The sequence below is a fragment of the Zosterops lateralis genome (genome assembly GCF_965231275.1).
Source record: "Zosterops lateralis genome assembly, chromosome: 19".
Taxonomy (NCBI): domain Eukaryota; kingdom Metazoa; phylum Chordata; class Aves; order Passeriformes; family Zosteropidae; genus Zosterops; species Zosterops lateralis.
Window position 1 is genome coordinate 8396813 of NC_139779.1, and position 25641 is coordinate 8422453.

The 25641-nt window shown below is 53.7% G+C and overlaps 1 protein-coding gene across 1 annotated transcript in view; it reads left to right on the plus strand.

Annotated features, from left to right (window-relative positions):
- Positions 1-1144: 1144 nt before the first annotated feature.
- Positions 1145-25641, plus strand: part of CALN1 (calneuron 1) — a gene marked incomplete at both ends in the record, with an annotated part of 94915 nt that continues 70418 nt past the window's right edge. The window contains one exon of the mRNA XM_083875519.1: positions 1145-1262. Within this exon, the coding sequence (XP_083731645.1) occupies positions 1145-1262 (118 nt within the window). The remainder of the gene's footprint in view (positions 1263-25641) is intronic.

Here is a 25641-nt window from a genome sequence, read left to right on the forward strand (position 1 = left end):
CCAGCACTGAGGTGCCCTTGGGCCCTGCTCCCTGAGGTGGGGGTGCCTGCCCTGTGCACTGAGAGCAGTGGTGGCTTTCAGAGGCACTCCCTGGCCACCTCCAGCCCTGGGGAGCCCCTGGCCAGTTCTGGGTGGCTCTGGGGACTCTGCTGATTTATTTCTGCTGGAAATGTGCAGCCCAAAGCACAATAGGCCTGGGACAGGCTTGTGCTGATTGAATCCAGCCCTGGGCATGACAAATCTTCCTCTTAATATTTCAATTGACTTTGGCAAACTCGCCTCCTCCTCATGTCTCCTAAATCACAGGGTGAGTGCTGCTGACAGCAATTCCCACTCCTGGCTGGGCAGTGCCTGCCCTTCCCTGGGATTGGGACCTGTGGGGCTTGCAAGCACCTCCCCGCTCCGGCCTCCCATGGAGAAGGACTTTTCCTCATCTGTCAGATTTGGGAAATGAGAATTTCCTTTATGGAGCCCTGCTCGAACGTGGATGTTCTCCTGTCAGTGGAGTCTGGAGCTGGGGCCCTGCAGTGGCAAACACCTCTCTCAGGGTGGTTGGCTGAACCCCCTGAGGGGGCTCTGTGCTCCTGGTGGGGTCTCAGGGATGTCCAGACCCTTCCATGCCTTTGGGAGTTGTGCTGCTGGACAGCACTTGGAGCTGCCCCTGGATCCCTGGCAGTGTCCAAGGCCAGACTGGATGGGGCTTGGAGCACCCTGGGATTGTGGAAGGTGTCCCTGCCCATGCAGGGTGGTTCAGGATGGGCTTTGAGGTCCTCTCCAACTCAAACACTCTACAATGCTATAACTTTTTGTCTGCAGGTCAGTGCAGACCTCTGTGCTCTCTGTAATTATTACCAAGGCTGAAATCTGCAGTCTGAGTGTTGGGAAATCTTGTTTTCCTAAGGCTTCACTGCTCTGGCTCCCCTCCCTCCTCTCCAGCACCCAGAGGCAGCAGGTGCTTTGCTGTTTGTTCCTTCAGCTCCTGCCTCGGGCACTGGGTCCGAGCTCAGCCCACCCCTCTCACACCCAACTGCAGGTCCAGCCTGGTCCAGCCGCTTCTCCAGGCCAGGTTTTGCTCCATTCCCATGGAACAAAGGCAGATAACCACAATGACCCTCTCTTTTCCCGTTCTGGTGGCAGGGAGAAGATGCCATTCCACCATGTGACAGCTGGCTTGTTGTACAAGGGCAATTACCTGAACCGCTCGCTCTCGGCCGGCAGCGACAGCGAGCAGCTGGCCAACATCTCTGTGGAGGAGCTGGATGGTGAGTGCTGCCCGGGGCTGTGGGGCTGGGGAGGGCTCCTCTGCACCCCTTCCCTGCTGTCCCATGCGTGGAAGGCAGGTGGGAAGTGGGATGGCTCAGCAGAGCAGGGACACAGAGAACGTCCCTGACCAAAGTTGTGTTGGGAGCTGTGGAGTGATTTCAGTCACAGTTTTTGTCCTTCTGCAGCTTTTTGAAACATTAAGCCTGCATTTTATGGGCAAAATGAAAAATTTAGGCTCATGCTGTCCCAAAGATGTCTTTAGCCTTCCCTGGGACCCTGCAGAGCTGAGTCTGTTCTTCCCACCAAGTCTCATTTGCTTTGAGGCCTTCCCAAAGGGAGGTTCCTCTCCATGTCTCAAGGTAAGAAGATGCATGGATGTCGCTTGTGGCTTAAGAAGATGGGAAGAGCTTTAAAATTCCATTTTCCAGATCAGTGGTAGGGAGCACAGAGCAGCCTTACTCTGGCACAGGCCATCAGGAAGGTTTTCCACGTGTGCTGCCTGGAGGATCCCATCATTTTTCCCCTGGAAGCTGTTGTAGTTAATCCCCTCTGCCCTGGCCCAGGATGTGTGGCCAGGTACTCCCCATCTGGTTTGGGGGGGAAGGTCTCTTTTGCAGAGGATTTGTGGCTCACCAGGGTAATTTCTGAGTTATAGATAACAATTAGAGTTAATGTTGTTGACAGCTGGTCTTTGAGTATTGTGGAATGAATTGGAGCTCTTGGTTTGCTCTTCAGTAGACACTTGGTACAAGCCATGGTCAGAATCAGGGGCCTTGATGGAGAACTTTTTGAGGGAAGGATCAAGGGAAGGGTGCAAGGTGGAACTGGAGGCATTTTGGAGAAACAGGAGGCCAACATTTCTGCCCACCCTGCCCCTCTTCTGTGTGCTTTGGTAAATCAGACCTTCATTTCCCAGCCTTTCCAGCTCAGAGCCTTTGGATTTGGGTTTGTCAGCTTTACATGAATTTAGCTCAGGTACCGACAGTGTTTTCCTCTTCCCAGTGAAGGTGTGAGGATACAGCTCATGCAAGGGACAACCAGAGAAACCACTCCAGTGCAGCTTAGCTCAGACCCAGGAACGCCAGGACTGCCAAGGTCACATTCTGGGCTCTTCTGGAGTTTGGCTTGAGGGTTTGAGTTCAGCTGAACTGAGCTGGCTCAGCTTCTCCTCACCCCAAAGATGCCAACAGTATGGGCAGGCCTAGCCCTGCCTTGTCCCTGTGCAGGGTCAGGGGCTGTGGGCACACACCAGGGGGAGGAGGTCCTGCAGCTCACTCCAAGCACAAACAAGGATTTGCTGTTATTCCTGTCCTGATTAAAGCACGGCTGCTGTAATTGCCTGTGAGATTCACAGAGGCACATCAGGAGCTGCTTCAAGGGCCGTGCAGGGCACGGGGGATGCTCATCCCTCTTTGCTCCCCTGCCTTCCCTGGCATGGAAACGGGCTGTGCTGGGTGAGGAAAGGGAATGGGGCTGTGCTGGGTGAGGGAATGGGGCTGTGCTGGGTGAAGAAAAGGAATCCAGCCTCAATTCCTCCCTTCCCCTGCTGTCCCCGATCCCTGTGCGGATCTGGAGCGCTCGGGCACCGCTCTGCCCCGGGAGAACCTGGAGCTCCAGAACCGCGGATCGTCGCCGTTAATTAACGACAAATACGGGAAATTAAGTGTGGAGGGGCTGCCTTTGGAGAAGGAGCAGCCAAGTGCTGCTAATTGGAGTGGCACTGAGGTGGCCGTGCCGGGCAGTGGGAGAGCAGGAGGATTCGTGTCCTCTCACGAAGAGCCCCCGGCAGTTCGGACACAGCTCTTCACCTCGTCATCCATTTATTCCCTGCCTGTTGGGCACAGGCTCGTGTTCCAATTAAGATCTGTTCTTTTCCTGGCAGCCTTTGCTCTACACCCCTCCTGGTGAGGGCTTTGTCGCTTTGCCGTGAGGAGTCCCCAGCTCTGGGACAGCCCACGGGAGCTCCAGCTCAGGTTATCTTCCTCCACCTGCAAACACAGGAGTGGCACCAAATCCATGCATGTCTGAAAAGCCAAAGCAGCAGAAGAAGCTGGAGATGCTTTTCCATGTGCCAGCAGCGTTCAGCCTCTGGAATTTATATTTAAAATGAAGTCAGCAGTCTCCATCTCCCTGTGTTTTGTCTCTAATACCAGATCAGTGCTTGACTGTGCTGGTAATTGGGGAAGGTTCACTGCCCAAACCCCAAACAGAATTAGTCTTTCTGCCTTTAAGCATAAACTGTCTGAGGATGAGTAACAAAATGTTCTTCCTTGAGAAGTTAATGTCAGGCTATTGGAGCTCTGTGGATGGATCAAGCTGTGAGAGCTCAATGCCAATAACAGATTTGCATTTCATCTTCCAGGCTGGGGAAGAGATGCCAAAATTCTCCTTGGTTTCTTTTTCAATGAGATTTCGGTCCTGAGGGAGTTCCAGCCTATTGAGAAATTCCAGTCACACAGATTAAATTATGATAGGTTTGGAGCTGGAGGAGTCACTGGGAATTTTCTATAATGTTCCTCTGCACTCAAGGCTCCAACAAGTGCCTGATCTGTTGGGTTCTTTCCAGCAGATTTCCTTTTTTTCTGTGTCTGGCACTGCGTGTGTCAGCACTGTTCACTTGGGAGGGGTTTCTGGGATGCTGCAGGCCTGACCCTGCTCCCAGATCATCCTACAGGGAATACCCAGGAGTTCTCCCTGTTTCAGCTGCAGGTGGGGGCTGGAGGAGAACAGGGAGATCAGGAGATGGAAAAGAGCTCTGACTTCAACTAATATAAGGGGGAAGGAGCCCAGGGCTTGGGGTGAACACTCAAAGTGCTTCTCTGCCTCTTCTCTGAGAGGTTATTTTCCAAGTGAATATTCAGAATCAGAGAATTCCAGAATGGTTTGAGTTGGAAGGGAATTTAAAGCCCATCCAGCCCCACCCCTGCCATGGCAGGGACACTTTCCCCTGTCCCAGGCTGCTCCAAGCCCCAGTGTCCAACCTGGCCTTGGACACTCACAGGGATCCAGGGGCAGCCACAGCTGCTCTGGGCACCCTGTGCCAGGGCCTGCCCACCCTCCCAGGGAACAATTCCTGCCCAATATCCCATCCAGCCCTGCCCTCTGGCAGTGGGAAGCCATTCCCTGTGTCCTGTCCCTCCATCCCTTGTCCCCAGTCCCTCTCCAGCTCTCCTCGAGCCCCTTTAGGCCCTGGAGGAGGCTCTGAGGTTTCCCTGGAGACTTCTCCAAGTGAACAATCCCAAATTTCTCAGCCTCTCTCCATAGGGGAGGTGCTCCAGTCCCTTTATCAACCTCACAGTCTCCTCCAGCCTTGCTCCAACAATTCCATGTCCTCCCATGTTGGGACACCAGACCCGTGTCCAGTTTCCCAGGTGAGGCCTCAGGAGAGCACAGGAAGTTTTTCCTTGTAAAAGTTTCCTGCCTTGCAGCAGCCATCTGTCATCCCTAACTCCAGTCTGGTTTTTTCCATGCTGCTGGCAGCAGGGGGAGGCTGGGAGAGGAGAGGTCACTCTGCTGATGGGTGTCTATTCCCAGCAGCAGCGTTTGCTATTTGTGGGGCTGGAGTAGTGTGAGGGTGTTTGGGAGCTGTCACAAAGGGAATTAACTTGCCCAGAGCTAAATCAGGAGATCCTTAACTTTGTAACTCCGGGGAAATAGCAGAGCTGGAAGTGGCAGCTCATCCATAACCTGGCTCTGAGGGACTGGAAGCATGGAAAAGCTTCAGGTGGATGTTACTGCCATGTGCTTGGAGGTTTCTATGCATGAAATGATAAATTCAGGCTGGGAGGGGCTGTTTTACATAGATTTTCTGGCTCTTGTTGGTTGACATAAAATCATGCCACAGTTTGTGCAGACTCTGAGCTTTCCATGTCCCTTTCAAGGCAGCTCCTGTCCTCACGTTCTGAACCACCAGGAGTATTTTTAATAAAAAAAATGCTAGATGGAAATAATCATGTCAAGCTTGAGTCATCCACCTCCACAGGCACTATCTAAAGGGTATTGTCAGGAGGGAAAAACATTTCCAGAGTGGGAATGTGACAAATCTCACCTGAAGGGAGATGCATGATAAGCAGGCTTGGGGGAGATGCAAGTGGGGCCTTGCAGAGAAACCCAAATGTGAACCACAGCAGCAGCATTTGTCCAGGCAGACATCCCAATAAATCCTTATCTGAGCCAGGTGCCTTTGGAATCAGCAGGAGGAAATGTTTCTGCAGGGCAGTGTTGGCATCTGGTGTCTCACCCATGGAGCTCCTGCCTCAGGTGGGGCTGGGGTGTCTGTGGGGCTTTTCCAGACTGAGAGAGATTTTGGGCTCCTTGCAGCTCCTAAGGTGGAGCTCCAGGGTGGCAATGCCAGGGTTTTGAACAGGAGGTGTGAGCAGAGCAGCCCAGGAAAAGAGGCTGCAGGAGCTTGGGATGCAGGGGAGTACAGGACAGGAATGTGGGGGCTTCCCTCACCAGGAGGCTTTCCCATCGTTATGGATTATAAACCACAGCAGATGCCTGATTCCTGCTTCTTCTTCCCAGCCCCTCCCTTCTGTCATCAGCTCTCACCTGGCTCTCTTTCCTGGGTGTAGAAGACATCCCTGAGTAGCTCCAGAGTCCACTGAAAGCAGCTCCTGAGGGAATTTAAGGCTCCTGGTAAAGTGCTGCTCCACATGGAGCTGGGATTAGCAACTGTCTCCTACTGGCCAGTAATGCAGGCAGGGCCAAGGGGCTCCAGGGCTGAGGGCAGGGTGGCACTCGTGGGGCTGGGGACACTCTGGGCTCACACACTGTGGTGTGTGGCCCAACATCACAAACACAGCTGTGCCATCCTAAAGCTGCCTCTGAAAATCAGCCCAGGTCAGTCAGGGCTGTTCACCCTCTTCTGCACATCTGGTGACAAGCCTCGGGTGTTGGGGATCCTGGGAAGGGGCCATGTCCTGCAGGGCTCTGTTCCCAGGCTCCTTTAGGGGCTGTCATTTAGCAAAAACCCTCTGAGCCAGGAGGTTGTGGCCGGTCCAGAGCTGCTTCTCTGTGCTGTTATCAGGAAGGCTTGGTAAGATTCCCTGGCTGCAGAGTCAGAGCTGTGTGCCACAGCTCCTGTCTCTCTCCAGAGGCTGAGTTTTCCCTGGCACTTCAATCCTGCCCTGGGCATGGCACAGAAGGGAAAGGACAGGGAGAGAGTCCCTCCAGCCTCCCCAGCTGGGGACTGGTTATCTTCAGTGATCCAGGTGGGATCCAGGGAACAGGAGCAGGAATGTGCTCCAGGAGGGAGACCCAGGGGAGACAGGCATTAGTCAGTGGGCTGAGTCATGGAGCAGCAACAGGCTAAGCCAGGGAGAGGGAAAAACACCTGGAGGGAAAGGAAAGGAAAGGAAAGGAAAGGAAAGGAAAGGAAAGGAAAGGAAAGGAAAGGAAAGGAAAGGAAAGGAAAGGAAAGGAAAGGAAAGGAAAGGAAAGGAAAGGAAAGGAAAGGAAAGGAAAGGAAAGGAAAGGAAAGGAAAGGAAAGGAAAGGAAAGGAAAAATTCTCCTGGGGTAGGAGATGCTCTGGACATGGATCCCTTCACAGCTCCTCAAGTTCACACTCAGTGCAAGCCCTGCAAGCATTAATACACTGGCTGGGACTGTATAAAGCTCATTTGCTGTTTCTCAGAGCTCTTTTCCAAGGGAGGTTCATCCCCAGTGGCCACAGCTGGAAATGGAATTATTCCTGTCTGCTATTGAGCTGTGATGGGGTTTCATGTCCCTGAATATCAAACTGTGCCAGCACCATGCTCAGGCTGCTGGGGACAGGAGCAGCTCTGTCTCTCCCTTCTGCAGAGCTCCTTCTGCCAATTTTCCAGCTACAGCTTAGAATTCCAGTGTGGATTTCCTTGGGACTGCCAGGTATGGAGCCGCCTCCCTAAAGAAATTATAAAACCTGGTGCAGTGTTGATGTTCTGAGGATCACAGAATCCGAGGAGGGTTTGGGGTTTGAAGGGACCTCAAAGCCATCCAGTGCCACCCCTGCCACGGGCAGGGACACTTTCCACTGTCCCAGGCTGCTCCAAGTCCCAATGTCCAACCTGGCCTTGGGCACTGCCAGGGATCCAGGGGCAGCCACAGCTGCTCTGGGCACCCTGTGCCAGGGCCTGCCCAATGAGCTCTGCAGGAATTCCTGAGTTGCAGGTTCCCATTTGCTCCAGACAGTTCCTGGATGGGACAGGGTGGGTCCCTGACCCTGCAGCTCTGACGCCTGAGGCCTGAGGAGGCTGCAGGGATCCCCCAAGGCAGAGGTTTGCGGGTGTCATTCCCTGTGCTCTGTCCCATCAGGAGTCTCCATGTGCTGCATTCCTGGGAGCACTGGCTGAGTCCTGCCCAGCACAGCTCCGTTCTCCTGAGCTCCCTCTGGGAATCCTTCCCTGTGGCAGCAGGGTCCTGTGTGCCACACATCCAGTATCACCAACCTTCCCCCCTCAGACTCCAGGAAAGCTTTTTCCCTGGAATCAGCATCACTTCCCTGCCCAGACAGGCAGTGCAGTGTGTGGGCACCCAGAGGATGGGAGCGCAGGGAGGTCTGCAGAGGAATTCCAGGTTCCGAGGGTTTGAGCTGTGAGATTCTCCAGCACTGGAGCTCCTCGGCAGGAAGGTGGCAGAAAGCTTTGGATGGGGGGAAACTCCAGAACAGGAAGTGTTTCAATTCTCCTTTACACCCCAAACCCTGCACAAGGAGCCTGGATTTTGGCAGGTTGATTTTCCAGGGGGACAAACCCAGCCTTGGGAAGGGCTCCAGGGGCTCTGCTCCCTCTGTCCCACACCCCCTCCCAAGGGAGAATGTGTCACCTGGACTGCCCCACCCCCAAAATCCAGGAACAGGCAGCAGCAGCATCTCCAAGGAAAGAGTCCTTGCAGCAAGAGAGTACAAATAAAATGGGATTGGCTGCCAACAAATTAAAATGACAGGGACACCATCTGGACAACAATTAAAGGGATGGTTTGAGCTCCAGCTATGCTGACACAGTTTGGGAACGGGCTGGTGAGACAGGGCGTTACTGGGGGGGATATTCAGATATCCTTGGGCAGGGCTGAAGGATTCCTGGACTATTGTAGTGGAGATGGAGCCTGTTTGAGCTGGAAAAAGATGGATTTTGAGATGGAAAAAGATGTGGAGAGGGATCCAAACCATGCCTTGGTGCAGCTCCTTTCAGATCTGCTGTGGGTGTCTCTCTCACCAGAGGTGCTGCTGAGGCTTTGGTGCTCCCTGGCATTCCATGGATCCTGCCAGGGTGATTCTTCTGTGGCTAGGAATTCATTGCCTGTGTCCCCTCCAGCCACAGGAATGGAGAAAATCCACATCAGGAGCTAAACCTTCTATAAAAAGCATTTAAATCTGTCTGTGACACGTTTATCCAATTTTTAATAGGGATTTTTAATTTTTGATGCAAGCTCCTAGGCTGGATCATTAATTTTACAAGCTTCAATCCCTGGTGTTAAACCCGGGTTTAGCAAGTCCCTGCTATTCCATGAAGCATTCCTGGATGCACCCAGGGGTCCCATCATCACCTGCTGCCTCACTGCTCTGCTGAGCTGCTCCCCAGGCAGTGGCACTCCCTGGGACAGGGTTTCTGCAGCCCAAAGCTGTGACATTCCCTGGACATTCCCTGCAGGCTGATTGCCTCCATGTGCCCCATTTTCCAGGATGGGAAGAGCTGTGGATTCAGAGAGGTGTTGGTGTGTTGTGCACACCCAGCCAGGTCCCAAAGCTCCCAGGGATCCTTTGGGATGGGGCCAGTCTGTCCACAGCATCTTTCCTTGGCAATGGGAGGCATCAATTCCTGCCTGAGGCTTTTGGGGCTGGGCAGGGCTGGCAGTGCTGCAGGAACAGACTTTGTACATCCCTCCAACCCCATAAAGGGCCACGATGGTGCCTCTCCATTGGATCAGGTGGGAATTGTCCATCCAGCTCCTTCCTCAGCCACAGGAGTGAGGCCCTGAAGAAACCTCAGTGCTGCAGAAGCCACAGCAGCTCTGGGGATTCAAACAGTTGGTCCCCAGCTGAAAATCCCTCTGAAAAGCCATTTCTTCCCATTTAAATGCACAGGCAGAGGCAAAAACCTGGCCTTTTCCCTGGATTTAAGCTGCCTTAGGCATCCCTCGGTGGCATTGAGGGATTTTTTATTTCAGTTCCTCTCTCAGTGCTGGGCTCAGGAGCTCAGGGAGGGCTGGGAGAAGGGCTGGCCAAGCTGCCTGGAGGAGCTGGGACAGCTCTGGGGAATCCCAGCAGGGCAGCCCTGGATGCAGAGCCCAGGAGCAGGATGGACACAAGGGGCCTGTGGGGCTGCCAGGGCTCTGCTCACTCAGACAGGCTCTCAGGGTTGGCCTTTGCAGATCCATCCTTTAATTGCCCTGATTCAGAGTCTTGCAGGGTCTGGAGATGATCCTGGTGCTCTGCCTGCTGGGCTGGTGGGGCAGTGCAGTGCCAGGTGTCCCTGGGGGCTGTGGGGACAGGGATTTCAGCCAGGAGGGATGTTCCCTTCAGCACATCAGCTGTAATCAAGGCCCAGCCCAGCAGAATCGATGCCTTGGCTCCTCAGAGCAGCCGCCTCTCCAAGGCACCAACACCTGCAAAACCCCACTGAATCTATACAGGGGAACACTCAGAAATAGGTTTGCCCCTAAATGAGGTTTAGGGGTTAGGTGTACCCTGGAGAAGCAGAAGGACAGATCGCTGTTCCTTGTCCTTCACTGGGATGGTTTGGCTGTTGCTGATTCCTCTGTGCCTCAGTTCCTGGGCAGCAGAGAGATTTGGGGAGGGGGAGAAGCCACCACAGCCTTGGGAGCTGCCAGAGTCTCCTCTGTGTCTCTGCTCCCCTTGAGCAGTTGCTTTGCCTGGACTGCCCAGTGCCATGTCCCTGTGGTCCCTGCTGGTGACACGGGGGTGGCACAGCACTGCTGCAGCAGTGGCAGGGACAGAAACCAGAAGACTGAGGGGGTCTCACCTGGCGCCTTTGAAGGGCCTTTTTCAGATGTCACTCGAGCAGAGCCTTTGGAATGATCACTAGATGCCAAGGTCGGTGCTCCTGGTTTGGGGTGGGGACACTTCCCATGGCACTGTCAGGATCCCAGTCCTGCTGCTCCAGGGAACATCCATCACCCACAGGACTCTGCTGAGGGACACTGTGTTCCTGTCCCCATGTCCCTGTGTGCCAGAAAGTGCCTTTCCTGTCCTGAGGCCAAGGCCAGGGCCCTGGCACAGCGAGCAGGGTGTGAGGCCAGCAGAGGGATGTCAGCAGTACCGGGAATTAAACCTGGTTGTCCTCTCTCTCTGGCTGGAATTCTCTGTTTGCCAGTTCCCCTTGCCCAGACGTGGCTCCAGAGACATCACAGCCTCAGCTCAGATGAGAACGAGGTGCCAAGGGTTCATTAAATGGACTGTGCAAAGATGCTCCCTCAGGACCTGCACTGCATGTTCCCAAAATGCCAGAGCTGGGGGAAAGCAGGAGAGGAGGAGCAGGGGGGGCTGTGCCCCAAGGGGAAGGGGCAGGATGGGTGGGAGGCAGCAGAGGGCAGAGGGTTTGGAGCTGGGGAGGAGCTGAGAGGAGCAGCTGCCTCCAGTCTTGGACTTGCTGTTGCTGGAGCCAAAGGCCAGAGCCATGTGCAGCCGTGTCTAGCTGTCCCTGGAGCCTGCAGGGACAGCCAGGTGGCTCCGGGGGACCTGGGCATGGAGCAGGAGCCTAGTGGGAGGTGCTGCTCTTCCAGCTCTGGCTTTGGTGACATCAAAGCAGATCTGTAGGAGCCCGTGAAAGTCCACCCTTGGACACCCATCATAGGGTGCCCCTCTGCCAGGGACCGTGGTGCTCCCAGGCCCTGGGGCAGTGCAAGGACGCCCAGGCAGGGCTGTGAGGGACAGGGATGCCCCAGGAACAGCAGAGAGGAACAGGAGAGCTCAGCCCCCTTTGCTTCCTGATCTGACCCTGGATGCCAGGAGTGTCCAGGGACACAGGGAGTGCCCAGGAGCACAGTGAGTGTCCAGGGGCACAGGGAATGTCTGTAAGCACAGTGAGTGTCCAGGGACACAGGGAATGTCTGGGAGCACAGTGAGTGTCCAGGGGCACAGGGAATGTCCAGGGGCACAGGGAATGTCTGGGAGCACAGTGGGTGTCCAGGGGCACAGGGAATGTCCAGGGGCACAGGGAATGTCTGGGAGCACAGTGGGTGTCCAGGGGCACAGGGAATGTCCAGGGGCACAGGGAATGTCCAGGGGCACAGGGAATGTCTGTAAGCACAGTGAGTGTCCAGGGACACAGGGAATGTCTGGGAGCACAGGGAATGTCTGTAAGCACAGTGAGTGTCCAGGGACACAGGGAATGTCTGGGAGCACAGTGGGTGTCCAGGGACACAGGGAATGTCTGGGAGCACAGGGAATGTCTGGGAGCACAGTGGGTGTCCAGGGGCACAGGGAATGTCTGGGAGCACAGTGGGTGTCCAGGGGCACAGGGAATGTCTGGGAGCACAGTGAGTGTCCAGGGGCACAGGGAATGTCTGTGAGCACAGTGGGTGTCCAGGGACACAGGGAATGTCTGGGAGCACAGGGAATGTCTGGGAGCACAGGGAATGTCCAGGGACACAGGGAATATCCAAGGGCACAGGGAATGTCTGGGAGCACCAGGAGAGCAGCAGAGCTCCTGGGGCCAGGCAGGAGCTGCAGTTTTGGAATGCTCTGGGAGCCCTTGGTGCCAGCACAGCCACTGCAGGGTGAGAGCACTGCAGCTCCCAGGGCTGGTGCCAGCCTGGCTCAGGTTGTTCACTCCTCAAATGAGATGAAGTAAAGCTGAGCCATGGTTTTGGCAGGCTGAGCTCAGCCCAAGGTGATGCTGGGCAGAGAGGGCTTGGCCAGGGGCTCTCTGGGCCCTGCATCAGGTGGGGTTTGGGGCATGAGCCGAGCCAGGACCTCTCTGTCTGCCCTGGTCCTCTGTTCACCCTCACTCCAAAGGCTCCTGTGGCCTGGTCCCAGCTGAGAGGGACAAAAGGGAGGGACAGTGGCAGTGCTGGGACAACAGCAGGACCCACATAAGCATCACATGAAGCAACACTCTGAACGACAGGACAGGAGATCATGGAGCTCAGTGCCCAGGTATGCAGAGTCCTGGCACCATTTCACCAGGGGAAAGCAGCTGGGATCAAATCTGGCTGGAATTGGGATAGGTTGGACAAGCAGGGAGCTGCTCAGTCCCAGCCTGGAGCTGAGGGGTCACAGGCAACACGAGCCGAGTAGGAGCAAGGAAAAGAACTCCCAGAAGCTTTGACATTTGGAATTTTCAGTCTTTAGTAGTGCAGAACAGCATCAAGGCTTTCTGAAAATGTCTCCTTTATTTTGATAACAATTCGGGGGGAAGGGGGAAAGCAACAAAAGAAAGCAAACACCCAAGCTTTGGTAGTGAATTATATTTGTGCCTCGTGGTCCTGAATGCACATCATTAAGATGTCATTTAGGAAAAGTCCCTCTAAATAAGCCATTAGAACACAAGCCTATTAGAAACATCTGGGATGAGGCAGTATTTTGTATTTTAGGATTATTCTTTTGGGCAATTTCTTTTTAATTTCCGAGGAAACACAAATCCCATTACTTTCCTTTCAACGAAATCTAATCCAGGGCGTGAGATTGTGTGAACAGCTCTGGGTGGGGAGGGGCCAATTGGAATTGCTGCTACTTCCCGGAGCTACAAAAGACTTGGAGCAGTTTTGTGCTCTCGATTCCTCACGTTTGCCCATAAGGAGGTAGTTTGTGCCTTTGAAATGGGAGCAGTGTTTGCCGGCGTGTCACTCAGTGGAGCTCGTCACTGCCTTGTAAAATTGATTCCAGTGCTGCTGGAGAGAAAATGAGAAAATAGAGAGAGTTGGATGTTCTGTCCTGCTTTGCTCCTGGGGGAAGTGGAAGTGAGATGGGCTGAGGTTCCCTCTCTAAAGCACAGGAGTAACAAGGTCCCTGATGGTACAAATGTCTTCCTCAGGGGCTGCAGGGAGGGTTAACAGCCCTGGGACAGGCACTGCCTCCCAGTGCAGCTCTGCAAATAGGGGATTGTTCAGTTTATTGGAGTTTAAAAATAAATGGATGCCCCTACTTTTTTCTATTTTTTTTTTTAATCTGAGCCAAATCAGCACATTTGAATTTTTGCATTTTTGAATCGGAAGCTATGGAAGAAAAAAGAACTCTCATCCGTTCCAAAACAAAGTGTTTCATTTTGAGTCTGAGCTTTTTCACTCAGTTCTGCCCTGAAGGTGTGGCAAACGTGCAGATTTTGGCTGGCCAGGTCCCAGCATCCACAGAAAGATCAAATCCAAACTTTTCCTTCCAGCCCGGCCCTGGGGTGGGGGCAGCTGCTGGGAGCTGATGAGGTGTCTCGGAGAGGCTGGGTCTGCTTTGGGGAAAGCTCTGCAGGAGACACATTGCCTCGGGATGGTTCTTTAGCAGCCAGGCCAAGGGCACAGGAGCAGAGGCAGGATTTGGGCAGGGATGTGCAGGGATCCCTCCTGTCCTGGCAGAGGAGCCCCAGGAGTGGGGTCACCCCTGAGCTCCCCCTGTGCCCTCAGTGCTTTCATTGCTCCCCTGAGGAGCTCCCAGGAGCCAAGGCCGGGCCCTGGCACAGCCCAGGAATGGCCATTCCAGCCCAGCAGTAAAAATATCCCTGGTTTGGGTTGGCTGGGATGCAGGAGGGACACTTCCCACCCCATTCTGGGAAGGGGTTTAGGGAGCTGATGGCTCCTTCAGGGTTCAGTCCAGCAGCCTTCCAGGCTCGTTTCTGCACAGCTTTCCTTTGCTGGATTCCCCATCCTCCCTTTTGTCTGGCTCTCACTTTTCACAAGAAAAGGCTGGAATGTATGAGCTGAGGAAATGGCAGCAAAGCAAATCCGGAGTCTGGTTAAATCCTGGGCTCTGGAGGGGGAGTCTGGCTTCTCCTCAGGTTCCCTGCTGTCCTGCACTGGCTCTGGCATTTCCAATCTGCTTTTTTTTTCCTCCTTGGATAAGCAGATGTGCTTTGATTTCTGCAGCTCCCATCAATGAGAGTAAGGCTGAGGTGTTCCCTTCAGGCCTGGCAGAAGGAGATGGGATCAGACAGCAGCTCACACTTCAGGAGCTGTTGCTCAGCAGCTCTTGAGCATTTGGAGAGGAGTTTTTAGGTGATTGAAGGGTTCAGTTTATTTCCCCTGTAAGAGCAGCAGGCCAGGGCTCTTGGCTGGGTGTCACCTGGTGCCACCTGAGCCCGAGGGACACCTGGTGTGCATTGCTGTGGGGTTTGCTGTGGGCTTTGCTGCGGGGTTTGCTGTGGGGAAGGGCTGACTCCTGGACTCTGGGGATGTCTCTGCTGAGGTTTATCCGCAATAACAGAGACCTGGAGCTGCTGCTTTCAGGTGTTTAGTGTGTTTATGTCACCTTCTGACCCACAACTTGGGGCTGGGATTGCAGTGTGGAGGCCTGGCAGATAACAGCTCTCCTGATGACGTGTGGAGAGCTCCTGTTTTCCCATCCCAGCAATGTTTGAAGCCAAACATGGCACATCCCTGGAGTTCCTCTGCATGGAGAGGCTGCCCATGGAATGTTTCTCAGGAGGAGCAGGGCTGGTGTCTTTGCTCAGCCAATGGAAGAGCTGACCTTGGGGAGGGACTCGGTGTCTCCCAAGGAAAACATGCTGATTTCACAAATGTGAAATTCTGATCCCAGTGATGGAGGCAGGAAAATTCCCATGGATAGAGCTGGGCTGTCAGTGAAGGAATCAGATAACTGGTGATGTCCTTAGAGTCTATTTCTCATTCTAATAGAAACCTTTTAGGGATCAGCTCCTAGAGAAAGCCTCACCCTCCTGAGTTTCAGTTCCTGAGTGCTGGAAGATTGGATGTCACATCCCATCCTGGGGGGTTTCTGGGATGCAGCAGCCCATGGGCACAGCTCATTCCACCACCCTTCATCTGCTGCCTGGGAAGGAAGTCTCAGCTCTGAGGGGGCACAGAGCCAGTCCCACCCCAGTTTGTGTGCACTGGAGTGAGCCTGGCTGGGAGGGAGGGCTGGCCCCAGGCTGGGCTGGATGTTTGGGCTGGGAATCGCTGCTGGAACAGAGAGAGGCTCTTTTGAACCTCGCTCCTTTGGGTAATTACCAGTATGGTAATTTATGTGCTTCATTAATAATCAACTGTCTGCATTCCCTTACCTCTCCCAGCTCCTGCTCCTGAGGCCTCCAAGGCTTTGATGGGATGAGAGCAGCACAAATTAAGAAAATGGGCTGAAAAGGGACGCTCTGAGACAGAGGGCCACAGACCCATCTGGTTTAGCTCTAAAACAGATCAGACAAAGGGGTTTGGTGCTGCTTGGGCATTTCCTTCCCATGCTTTTGAGGAGGCACCTCCTCCACCTCCATCAGCCCCAGCTCTGCTTTGGCTGGTGGCTGTTCAGGAGCAGCTGGGATAATCCTTATCCCCAGGGAGGGGACAAACCCTCCTGTGGCACTGGCCAGAGCTCCTCACCCAGAGAGCTCCTTGAGACTTCCCTGACTGCTGCTGGCCATGGGCACAGCTGGGCATCTCAAAGGATGGCTTTGGGAACAACCAGTGCCTGAGCAGCCTCTTCACAGCAGCTACTGAGGAGCCTGGGCTCCAGCTGGAGTTTGGAGTTCCGTGGGATAGCCCTGGATAACTCTGGACAGCTGTGAGAAGCATTCTGGATGTCAGCTCAGGGATGTGTGTAGGAATCTTCAAGCCATAAATACTTGGTGAGGGTTGCAGTGACTTTTTTAATTTGAGTGGGGAGAGCAGAATGTGGCAGCCAGAAAAACCCATGATACAAAAATAGTAATGGCCCTTTTGGGAAGAGGAAATGATATTCCACTAAAAACAGCAACCCCAATTAAAGGGGAGCATTTAAAGCAGGGAATTGCTAATTATCTGGATATGGATGAGGCAGACATGGCAAACAGATTTATTGGGGAACTTTTAGCTCTGTACATATGTCCACGATGATTTATTTTCTTGCCACGAGCTCGGAATTGTCTGGGCCATGTAAATATTGTGGTTGATGGCTGTAAAGATTTCCAATGGATCAGGCTGGAAAGAGTCATTTGGTCAACCACAGTTACCAGAGCTGAGGAGTTTCATTAATGGGGATTTGGGGGCATGGCCAGGCCAATCCTCACCCTTCTTTTAATTAACCTTTGTTTTAATTAACCTTTGTTTTAAATAACCCCTGGCACGTGAAGGGAACCTCTGCCAACCCGTCCTTGGGCGTGGTGACCTCGTGTGACTCTGGTGGAACAAAATGCTTTTCCAAGCAGGTTTGTGTTTGTTAGAATGGTGCAAGAGGGGCACCATATTAAATTTTAATAAGAAAATATTAATTTTCCAGCTGGAATGTGGGAAGTGGCTCCTGCCTCATGTGGAAGGTGAGGGGGATGTCTCTGTGCTCACCCTGCATGGGGTGGGCACAGACCGTGGTGTCCTCCCCTGCTGTCTCCTCACCAAACGTGGATTTCCAACACTTCTCCACACCTTCACATCTCTTCTGTTTTGACATTAATAAGAATAGCAAAGAGTTCAGAGAAAGTAGTTTTGGCATCTACTGTATTTAATTTGCTCCAACTTTCATGTGGAGTTTAATTTAGACTGATGAGAGAGGCAGTTTTATGAGTATAAAACTCTATTAATTACAGATCCTGTCTTAATTATAAATGGCTCTGTTTTAAAGGAAGTTTTACAACCAAAATTAAGACTTGGAGGAGTTCAATCAATACAAACATCAATTAGACCTAACTTTGTACTCCAATTAATTTGTAAAGCTTCCCAATGAAGTGTAGAAAGTGTGGCACTAGGTGCTCCTGGCTCTGCCCTCCCCAGGCACCAGGAGCTCCCTGTGATTCCCCTTCCCCAGGGGCTGGATCTGCCCAAAGAAACCAGCAGAGTTAATGGTTAAAATGGCCCGGCCTGGCTCAAAGGGGAACCAGATTGTTCACTTGGCTGTGGCCCAGCAAAGTCTGGGATTCCCAGGTAGAAAACTGTCCCAGCAGGTCCTGGCTGTCCTGAGGAGCTCTGGGACACCCCAGAGGTGTGTGTGTCACTCGTCACAGAGATCACACAATTCCAGGATGGTTTGGGCTGGGAGGACTTTAAAACTCATCCACTCCACCCCTGCCATGGCAGGGACACCTTCCACTGTCCCAGGTGCTCCAAGCCCCGATGTCCAACCTGGCCTTGGACATTCCAGAGATCCAGAGGCAGCCACAGCTTCCCAGTAACACTCCCCCAGGTGTGGATGCCAAGGGCAAGGGCTTGGGAAGAGTTCAGCCTTCAGTGCAGGATTTAGGAAGGGCCAGAACTCCCTGTGGGCTTCGGGCTGGTCCCAGTTCCCTTCTCCTCTCACTGCTCCTCAGGGCAGGGACTCTCTGCCCATCCTGCCACTCCCAGTGCGAGCCCAGCCCAGGAAAACTCAGGAAAACCCACAGGAAACTGTAACCTGACCGTGCAGGAGGCCCTGGAGGAAGGGGGAAAGGGATGGAGGGAGGTGTCAGCCCAGCTTTTATTTCAGTTTTTGGTGGAACTGGGGGTTTTAGTGACGCCAGGCTCAGGGCTCTGGAGCTGTTTGAAGTTGGGAAAAGGGCAGGAAAACCAAGCCAGACCCTGCTCCGAATTCCCAGCAGATGTTTGATGTTGGAAACCCTTTCAAGCAGAGCAAATTCTCCTGAGATATTTTTAGGTGAGAGGAGCAGCAAAATCTTACCCCAGAGCAAGATGCTGACAAAGGGGCTGCCCTGGTTGGTGTTGGGAGACCTCTGGGCTCAGGGGCTGCCAGGAATCAGGGATTGGGGCCTTTCCAAAGGGATACAGCTAACAGGAATCAGGGAATGAGGCCTTTCCAAAGGAACACAACTAGCAGGAATCAGGGAATGAGGGATTTTCAGAGGGATAAAACTAACAGGGATCAGGAATGAGGAATTTCCAAGGGGATACAACTGCCAGGAATCAGGTAATGAGGGATTTCCAAAAGCATTACCTGCCAGGAATCAGGGAATGAGGCCTTTCCAAAGGGATACAATTGACAGGAATCAGGGAATGAGGCCTCTCCAAAAGGAAAGAACTGACAGGAATCAGGGAATGAGGGCTTTCTGAAGGGAGAGAACTGCCCTAGCCCTGCAGCTGGGCCTGTGTGCAGCAAGTTCTGTGATTAAGTGTGAATGTTGCTGCAGCTTTTCCATGAGAACAGGGAGAGTGAGAGGAGAAGGAGGCTGATCCTGCCAGTTACAGCTTCTCTCCGTGTTTCTGAGATGGGGCCATTCAGGGAATGGCCAGTCTAGCCCTCACCAGCTCACCTGAGAGCTGGGGGTGCCCGAGGGGGTGGCACTGGAGGTGCCCAAGCTGCTCCTTCCACATCCAGGGAGCGTGGTGGGAATAATTCCTGCTGGAGATGGCCGGGCTGGAGGCTCCTGACTTGGGCTAAGGGGCCGGTTTGGGACTCCCGATGATCCCCACATCCCTGAGCCTTTGCTGGCCATGGAGGGGAGGTCAGAGCCCTTCCCACCCCCCTGGGATCCATGAGCACCAGAGCAGGGGGTGCTGGCAGGATGAGGTCACTGATGTTGGCTCCTATGGAATGGAGATTCTGGCCTGTCCCACTAAAGCTGTCCCTTCTCAGGGCTGGGCATGAGGATGTGACCCAGCTTCTGGCCTGTGGGACCTGCTCATGGTGAGCTGGGGGAGCTCCTGTTTCCATGGGGAGCTCTGCCAACAGTGAAGTCTGCAGTGTAGGATTTCTAGCTTGGATGTTTCAGGGATTGGTCTGGGGGCCTGGAGGTTTCTTTATTTTCTCCTCCTGCCAATGGCTCAGCAGCAGAGAGGTTCTTGTGCGGGTGGCAGCTCAGTGTTTCTGGTGGCCAGAGGGCCCAGCAGAGGCTGGAAGGGCCACGTTGGAGGGACAGGTGACAAGAATTTGTGACAGCTCAACAAAGGCTTCCAGGCTGAGCAGAGCCCAGGATGCAGTGAATCCAGGCTCCAGAGTGGGAGAAGGGTGTGGAGAAGGAGAACATGGAGCAGTTGTTGGCTGTCTGCTCCAAAGCAGAGCTGCAAATGTCAGATGGAGCTGGAGGAGGTGTTGGGGAGAGGAGAAAGTGGAGCAGCACTGCTGGCGTGGGTAATCCATGGGATTCTTCCTGTGGGATAAACAGAAGTAAATGTGATCCTGTAATGGAATGGGAATATTTGTGGAGGTCTTGGGACAGTTTGGAGAAGGGCCCTTGAGGGAGGATCAGATCCACCCTGACCTGGAGGATCAGATCCACCCTGATCTGGTGTTGCCCTTCCCAGGACCCAGAACTGCTCTGGAGCTGCAGACCTGCATCAGGTCAGGCTGAGCATTCCAGGTCTCCTCACTGCCCTTCCTTGGGAATGGATGAACCAAGCTGGACTTCCCAGTGCCCAAGGGCAGGTTTGGATGGGATATTGGGAAGGAATTGTTCCCTGGGAGTGTGGGCAGGCCCTGGCACAGGGTGCCCAGAGCAGCTGTGGCTGCCCCTGGATCCCTGGCAGTGCCCAAGGCCAGACTGGACACTGGGGCTTGGAGCAGCCTGAGACAGGGGAAGCTGTCCCTGCCCATGGGACAGCCCACTGGATGATCCCTGATTCCATGAACACTGTCCTAGTGAGCTTCATCCAGGCACAGGGAATGTGTGACCTTTGAGGGCACTCCCAGTCCCTTGCTGGGATCTGGGATGGAGTGGATGGGAAGGGATGGAGGAGGAAAAGCAGCTGATGTGCTGCAGCAATAAACTCCTGCTGGAATTCTTGTGCCTGTCCTGTGCAGGGCCAGGAACCAGACTAGGAGGATCTTTGTGGATTCCTTCCAGCTCAGGGTATTCCCTGTTTCCATGAAACTGGCAGAGTTTGGGATTTTTCCTCCTTTTGCTCTTCTGTGCTGTTGCTAAAATACCCTTGGAGAGAATATCAGATGGAGACGAGGAACAAGGAGCTGCTTTTGTCCTTCCCCCATATCCTGGATGGCCTGGAGAGGTCCTGGATGGCCTGGAAAGGTCCTGGAGTAGATTCTCCATGTCCAGGATCCTCTGATGTGCCTGTGCTGGGCTGCAGTCCCTCTCCATGGGCAGCTGGCACAGGGATACAGCCTGTGGAAGGAGCACAGCTGGGATTTCCCTGCTCCTTGTTATTCCTTGGCTACTGTGGAATCCCCTGGGGCTCTTGGCAACCTGCAGAACTCACAGCAGCTTTTCCTGAGTGCTCTGGAGGTGTTTTGGTGTCTCCAGGATAACAGGCAGGTTTTGTCCAGCACAGCGGGATCAGCTGCAGAGGGATGTGGGAGCCTCTGGAAGCAGAAACGGCTTCCCAGCTTGGGACAAACCAGCAGCAATTTGTGCTTTGAGGGAGAAGCTGCTTCCATGGAGAGGAGAGGGAAAGTACCAGAAACTTTGGGTTTTCCCCCTGAACTGACTTAGGAACTTTGCTCCCTTCTCACTGCTTCCTTAGGGAGACAATTCCCCCTCTCTCCTGAGATGTTTTCACAGCAAACTTCTGAATTCAGGTGTTTGGCCAAGATCAGGCCCTCAGGGGAGGGCAGTTGTGCACCCCTGGAGGAGCCCCAGCAGGCACCACTTCTGTGAGAAAGGGACTGGGGCTGGATTCTTTCCCTTCCTGCAGTCGCCTCCTTTGTGCTGGAAATCCCGACCAGAGCTGGGTTTCCTTGGAATTGAATTATGTATTTAATGGCCAAGCTGCCAAGAGCAGTCAGGTGGGTTTGTTTCTTGATTCTACTTCTTATCAATCTAAATCGATTCATATTTGCAAGAAATATTTCCAGAGTCAGTTTATCAACCAACTTCATCATTGCCTGGGGAAATTCAATGGGATTTCAAGCTGGGACCAGATCCACTTTGTATTCCAGGCAGTCCAGGAGGTTTAGGGTGCTGTGTCTGTGCTCATACTGTGCATGGATATTGTGGGGATATGTTGATATACTGAATATCTGTATTGAGGCTATACTGACCCTGCTGCTGGGACACTGCAGTGTGTCCCTGGCAGTGCCACAGCTCCCTGTCACACTGACTGCTCCCAGTGCCCCTGCCAGTGTCACACTCCCTGTCACACTGCTCCCAGTGTCCCTGGCAGTGCCACACTCCCTGTCACACTGACTGCTCCCAGTGCCTCTGGAATCAGGTGCTGCACACTCATCCCAAGATCATTTCCCCAGCATTTTTCGTGTGCCAGGAAGCAAAACCACCCTAAGCAATCCAGCTGGTGGGGAACCTGCTCTGCCTTGTAAATCTAAAGGCACTCAGCCTCTCTTCCCTGTGCCCTGGAGTGCAGAGCAATCCCCACATCATAAACAACAATCCCAGGCAATAACAGAATTATTCGTGGGATGCTTTGGAAATAGGGTTGGAAGTACTTAGAGAGATTGGATTGGAGCTGGAGCAGAGGAGAGGTGGAATTGATTTCCTTTTCTTCTTATCTGTTGGGAGATAAGGAACAGAGAGGTCCCAAAGCTCTGGGAGCTGTGGCTCTTGGCTTGGTGGAGGAGGGCTCCGTGCCTGCTCCAGGGCTGCTTCCCAGGATCCTGCTCCTGTCCAAGGCTGTGTGGTACTCCAGGAGGTTCACCTGGAGCTCTGGCTCACCTGTGACAGTCACACCTGTGAGCACTGGGATGTGTTTTTGGCCACCCCTGCCCAGGGCTGGGGCTGTGGGGTGGCTGCAGGGCAGCAGGAAGGGCATGGCCCAGCTCAGAGCTGCTCCCGCTCCTCTAAGTCCAGGGCTCCAAATCCAATGGCTCCAGGAGCAGGAAACGTCTCCTTGCCCTTCCTCTTGGCCACAGCAGCCACCAGGATGAGTGTGATCCATGTGCAGGCTGTGGGAGGCAGCCATGGATGCCAAAAATCCCCAAATGCAGCTGAGTTCTGATCCTCAGGTGCAGAGAACGGCCCTGGCCCTGCTCCCACTGCTGAGGGAGGGTGGGGACAGCCCAGCCAAACCCCCAGGCTGATCCTGGGCACACAGGGACAGGGCATGGTCCCCTCACAGAGCCTGCAGGGATGCAAGGAGATAAGGAGCCATCTCTACAGAGATAAGGAAGCATCTTTGGGCCATCTCTACTGAAATAGTGACTCAGGAGTTTTGCTGCTGTGTTTTTGTTTTTTTTTTTTCCTGAAGGTGTTTTTACATTTGTGAAAAAAAAATAGCCAGAATTGGTGGGTAGGCAGGACAAGAGCTGCACAGGGACAGGACAGAGAGGTGGCTTTGTGTCACCCCTTGTCCATCCAAAACAGCTTTCTGCAGAGCACCTGGAGGTGTTACCCAAGGGAAGCTTCCAGGAGTCAGAGCTTTGTGCTGGGCTGGAGAAGCAGATGTGGATGTGGGAGGCAAAAGCCCTTTCCAGAACTCTGGTAGGCTTGGAGAAAGGGAGGCATCAAATGGCTCAAAACCCTGGGCTGGAAGCAGAGAGCTTTTCTTTTCTCTCACCCTTTCCCACCACCCAAAGGCCACCACTTGAACTGTACCCAGCTGGAAGAAGTCCTTCCCATGATTTTATGTTGTTCTTCTTATCACTCTTGCTGCACCTTTTTTCTCCTACATTCTCATTTCTTATCCAGACCCTTGCATGAATAAGAGATGCCACATCCTTCCCTGACATGTCTCCCTGCTATAAATATCCCTCTGAGCAGAGAGAACATGGACTCGATGTGTTTAGATGTATCCTGGATCCTAAGTGACGTTTCTCCAATATTGTGTCTTTAATGGGAATTTGCTGATTAGGTGCAGAAAAGGCTCCAGGAGACGCCTGGGCTCAGTTTAATACAAAGAGTACTACGGTTGCTAAGAGACTGATACTTCAACTTTGGAAATCTTCATCCCCACTCGATAGATTATCTTGGCAAATTGGACTTTCTGAGTTGGCAGCGAATGGGAAAGAGTAACTTTTAAAAATAGAGATAATTTAGGTGACGTCAAAGGCATCTGGTGTCCTTTTCCAGCAACGTGAGACTGATCTATTTTGCTTTGTGTATAAATCACTCTGCATCTAGCGTGAGGCTCTGCTTACGCCTGCGCTCAGGGCTGATTTATTAATAACCCCTTTTCTGTTTGGGATATTCAGCCAGGTTTATTGTAATGGAAGGGGCTCTGTGTTTACAGCACACAGCACCTGTCCAGCCCATTTGGGAGCAGCTCAACCCTGTGCTTGGAGCAGAGCAGCATCTCCTTTACCCCCAGGCCTGGTAATTCCTCACAGGGACAGTCCCTGCCTCACCTTCCTGAAAATCGGCTCCTCATGCCCACAGGGACCCTGCCAGGCCCACCCAGCATGGCTCAAGTCTTCATTCTACCCTGTCAGGGGGCCTGATCCTCAGCCTGATCCCCACACCCTGCATGGGGCTGGATCCTCAGCCTGATCCCCACACCCTGCATGGGGCTGGATCCTCAGCCTGATCCCCACACCCTGCCAGGGGCTGGATCCTCAGCCTGATCCCCACACCCTGCCAGGGGCTGGATCCTCAGCCTGATCCCCACACCCTGCCAGGGGCTGGATCCTCAGTCTGATCCCCACGGGGGAGCAGAGAAAAGGAGAGGCGTGTCTGGGCTTCATGAGCCCTCAGCATCCCTGCTGCCTGGGGCTCTGCAGGAGCCTCAGACTGACAAGGGAGGCTCTGCCTACCAGCCAGGAACCAGGCCGGGATTGAGGCTGGGAATCAGGCAGGGATTTGGGAATCCAGTAGGTATGGGGGCTGAGAATCAGGCAGGGACTGGGGAATCAGGCAGGGATTGGGGAATCAGGCAGGGATAAGGCTGGGAATCAGGCAGAGACTCTTGTGATTGGAATCAGACAGGGACTCAGGCTGTGCATGAGATGCAATAGAGAAGGAACGAGGGAATAGGAGAAGGGGATGGAATGGGCAGCACGAGGCTGGTGTAAGAGGAAGGGAAAAAATGGAATGTCAGGAATGACTCAGAGCTGGGGTGTGGGAGGAGATGGTCCTCCTGGGGGAGTCCCTGGGGGATGAAGATCTCATTGCGTGGTGGGGCAGGAGAGGAAGGAACGATGGAACCCATGGAGAAAAGGCAGTCCAGGAGTACATCTGTTGGGAGGATGATCTGGAAGAGGCTCAAACACCTGCTGGAGGATTTTCCAGCCATCACCTATATCCTGGCAGCACCTTTCCCAGGAATTTCCTGTTGGCCAGCACCTGAAGTCACACAGATAAGTCGTGGCTGCCTCTGTCACCTCGGCACTCTGGGAATGACTGTCCCCACCTCAGGTGTGGCTCTGCCTCCCAGACAGAGATGGATGGCCCAGCATAAATTACCTCCTCCAAAGCAGAGCTTAAGGTGGACTTCTCCAGAGTTCAGGGCAGCACACTGGAATTTTAATGTCAGCTCTGAAATGCAGTTGCAGCCTCTCTGCTTGGTTGTGTGCTCAGGTTCTGAGATTTTCTGATATTTTTAGAAACATTCATTTGTTCCAAGAAGCAGCAGATACAGAAGTGGCCACTGAAATGTGACCATGGGATGTATTTTGGAGGTATCGAGTGAACAGGAGTGAGATGATGATAAAGGCAAGGGTTACACGGCTTTTTCCAGCTCAGACAATGCCCTGTAATTGTGTGTCAGGAGTCCTTCAGCTTTGATATCACACCAGTTAATTAAACCAGCCCTCTGAAGAGCCTGACTGTGCTGGCAGCTTTGCTGCCTCCTTCTCAAGCACAAAACAGCCTCCGAAGGCAGCACTGGTGTTCAGTGCATCCATCTGGATGGGAACAAACACTTGGGAAATGAGAGCTGTGAAGGAATCCATCTCTGGTTTTGCTGGGGTGAACAGGTTGGTTTCCACCCCAGTGCTGGAAGGAGGAGCAGGCTCCGTGCTGTGCTCTGAGAGTTCCCTGACACTCACTTTTGGTGGCCTTATCTCCATCTCAAAGTCTGTGATCTGTGACACACTGACATGGGAATCCTGATGCAGTTCCTGTTCCTCCTGAGCATCCCAGAACCCCAGGCTAAGCCAGGTGTGAAGGAACCACAGAGGGTGACTGATGTCACCTCCCTGCTGAGGCAGGGCCATCCCAGAGCACAGGGCACAGGATTGTGTCCAGAGGGCTCTGGAATATCCCCGCTGAGGAGACTCCAGCCCCTCCCTGGGCAGCCTGTTGAGGGCCGGGCACTGCCCAGGGCAGAAGTTGTGCCTCCTGTGCAGGGGGAATTGCTGGGCTCAGTCCCTGCCCGTGGCTCTGGTGCCACTGCTGGGCCCTGGAGCAGAGCCTGGGCCATGCTCTGCCCTCCCTGCACACAGGGACACCCAGGGCTGAGGGCCCCTCTCAGCTGGGGCTCCTCTCCAGGCTGAACAGCCCCAGCTCCCTCAGCCTTTTCTGGCCATAGAGATGCTCCAG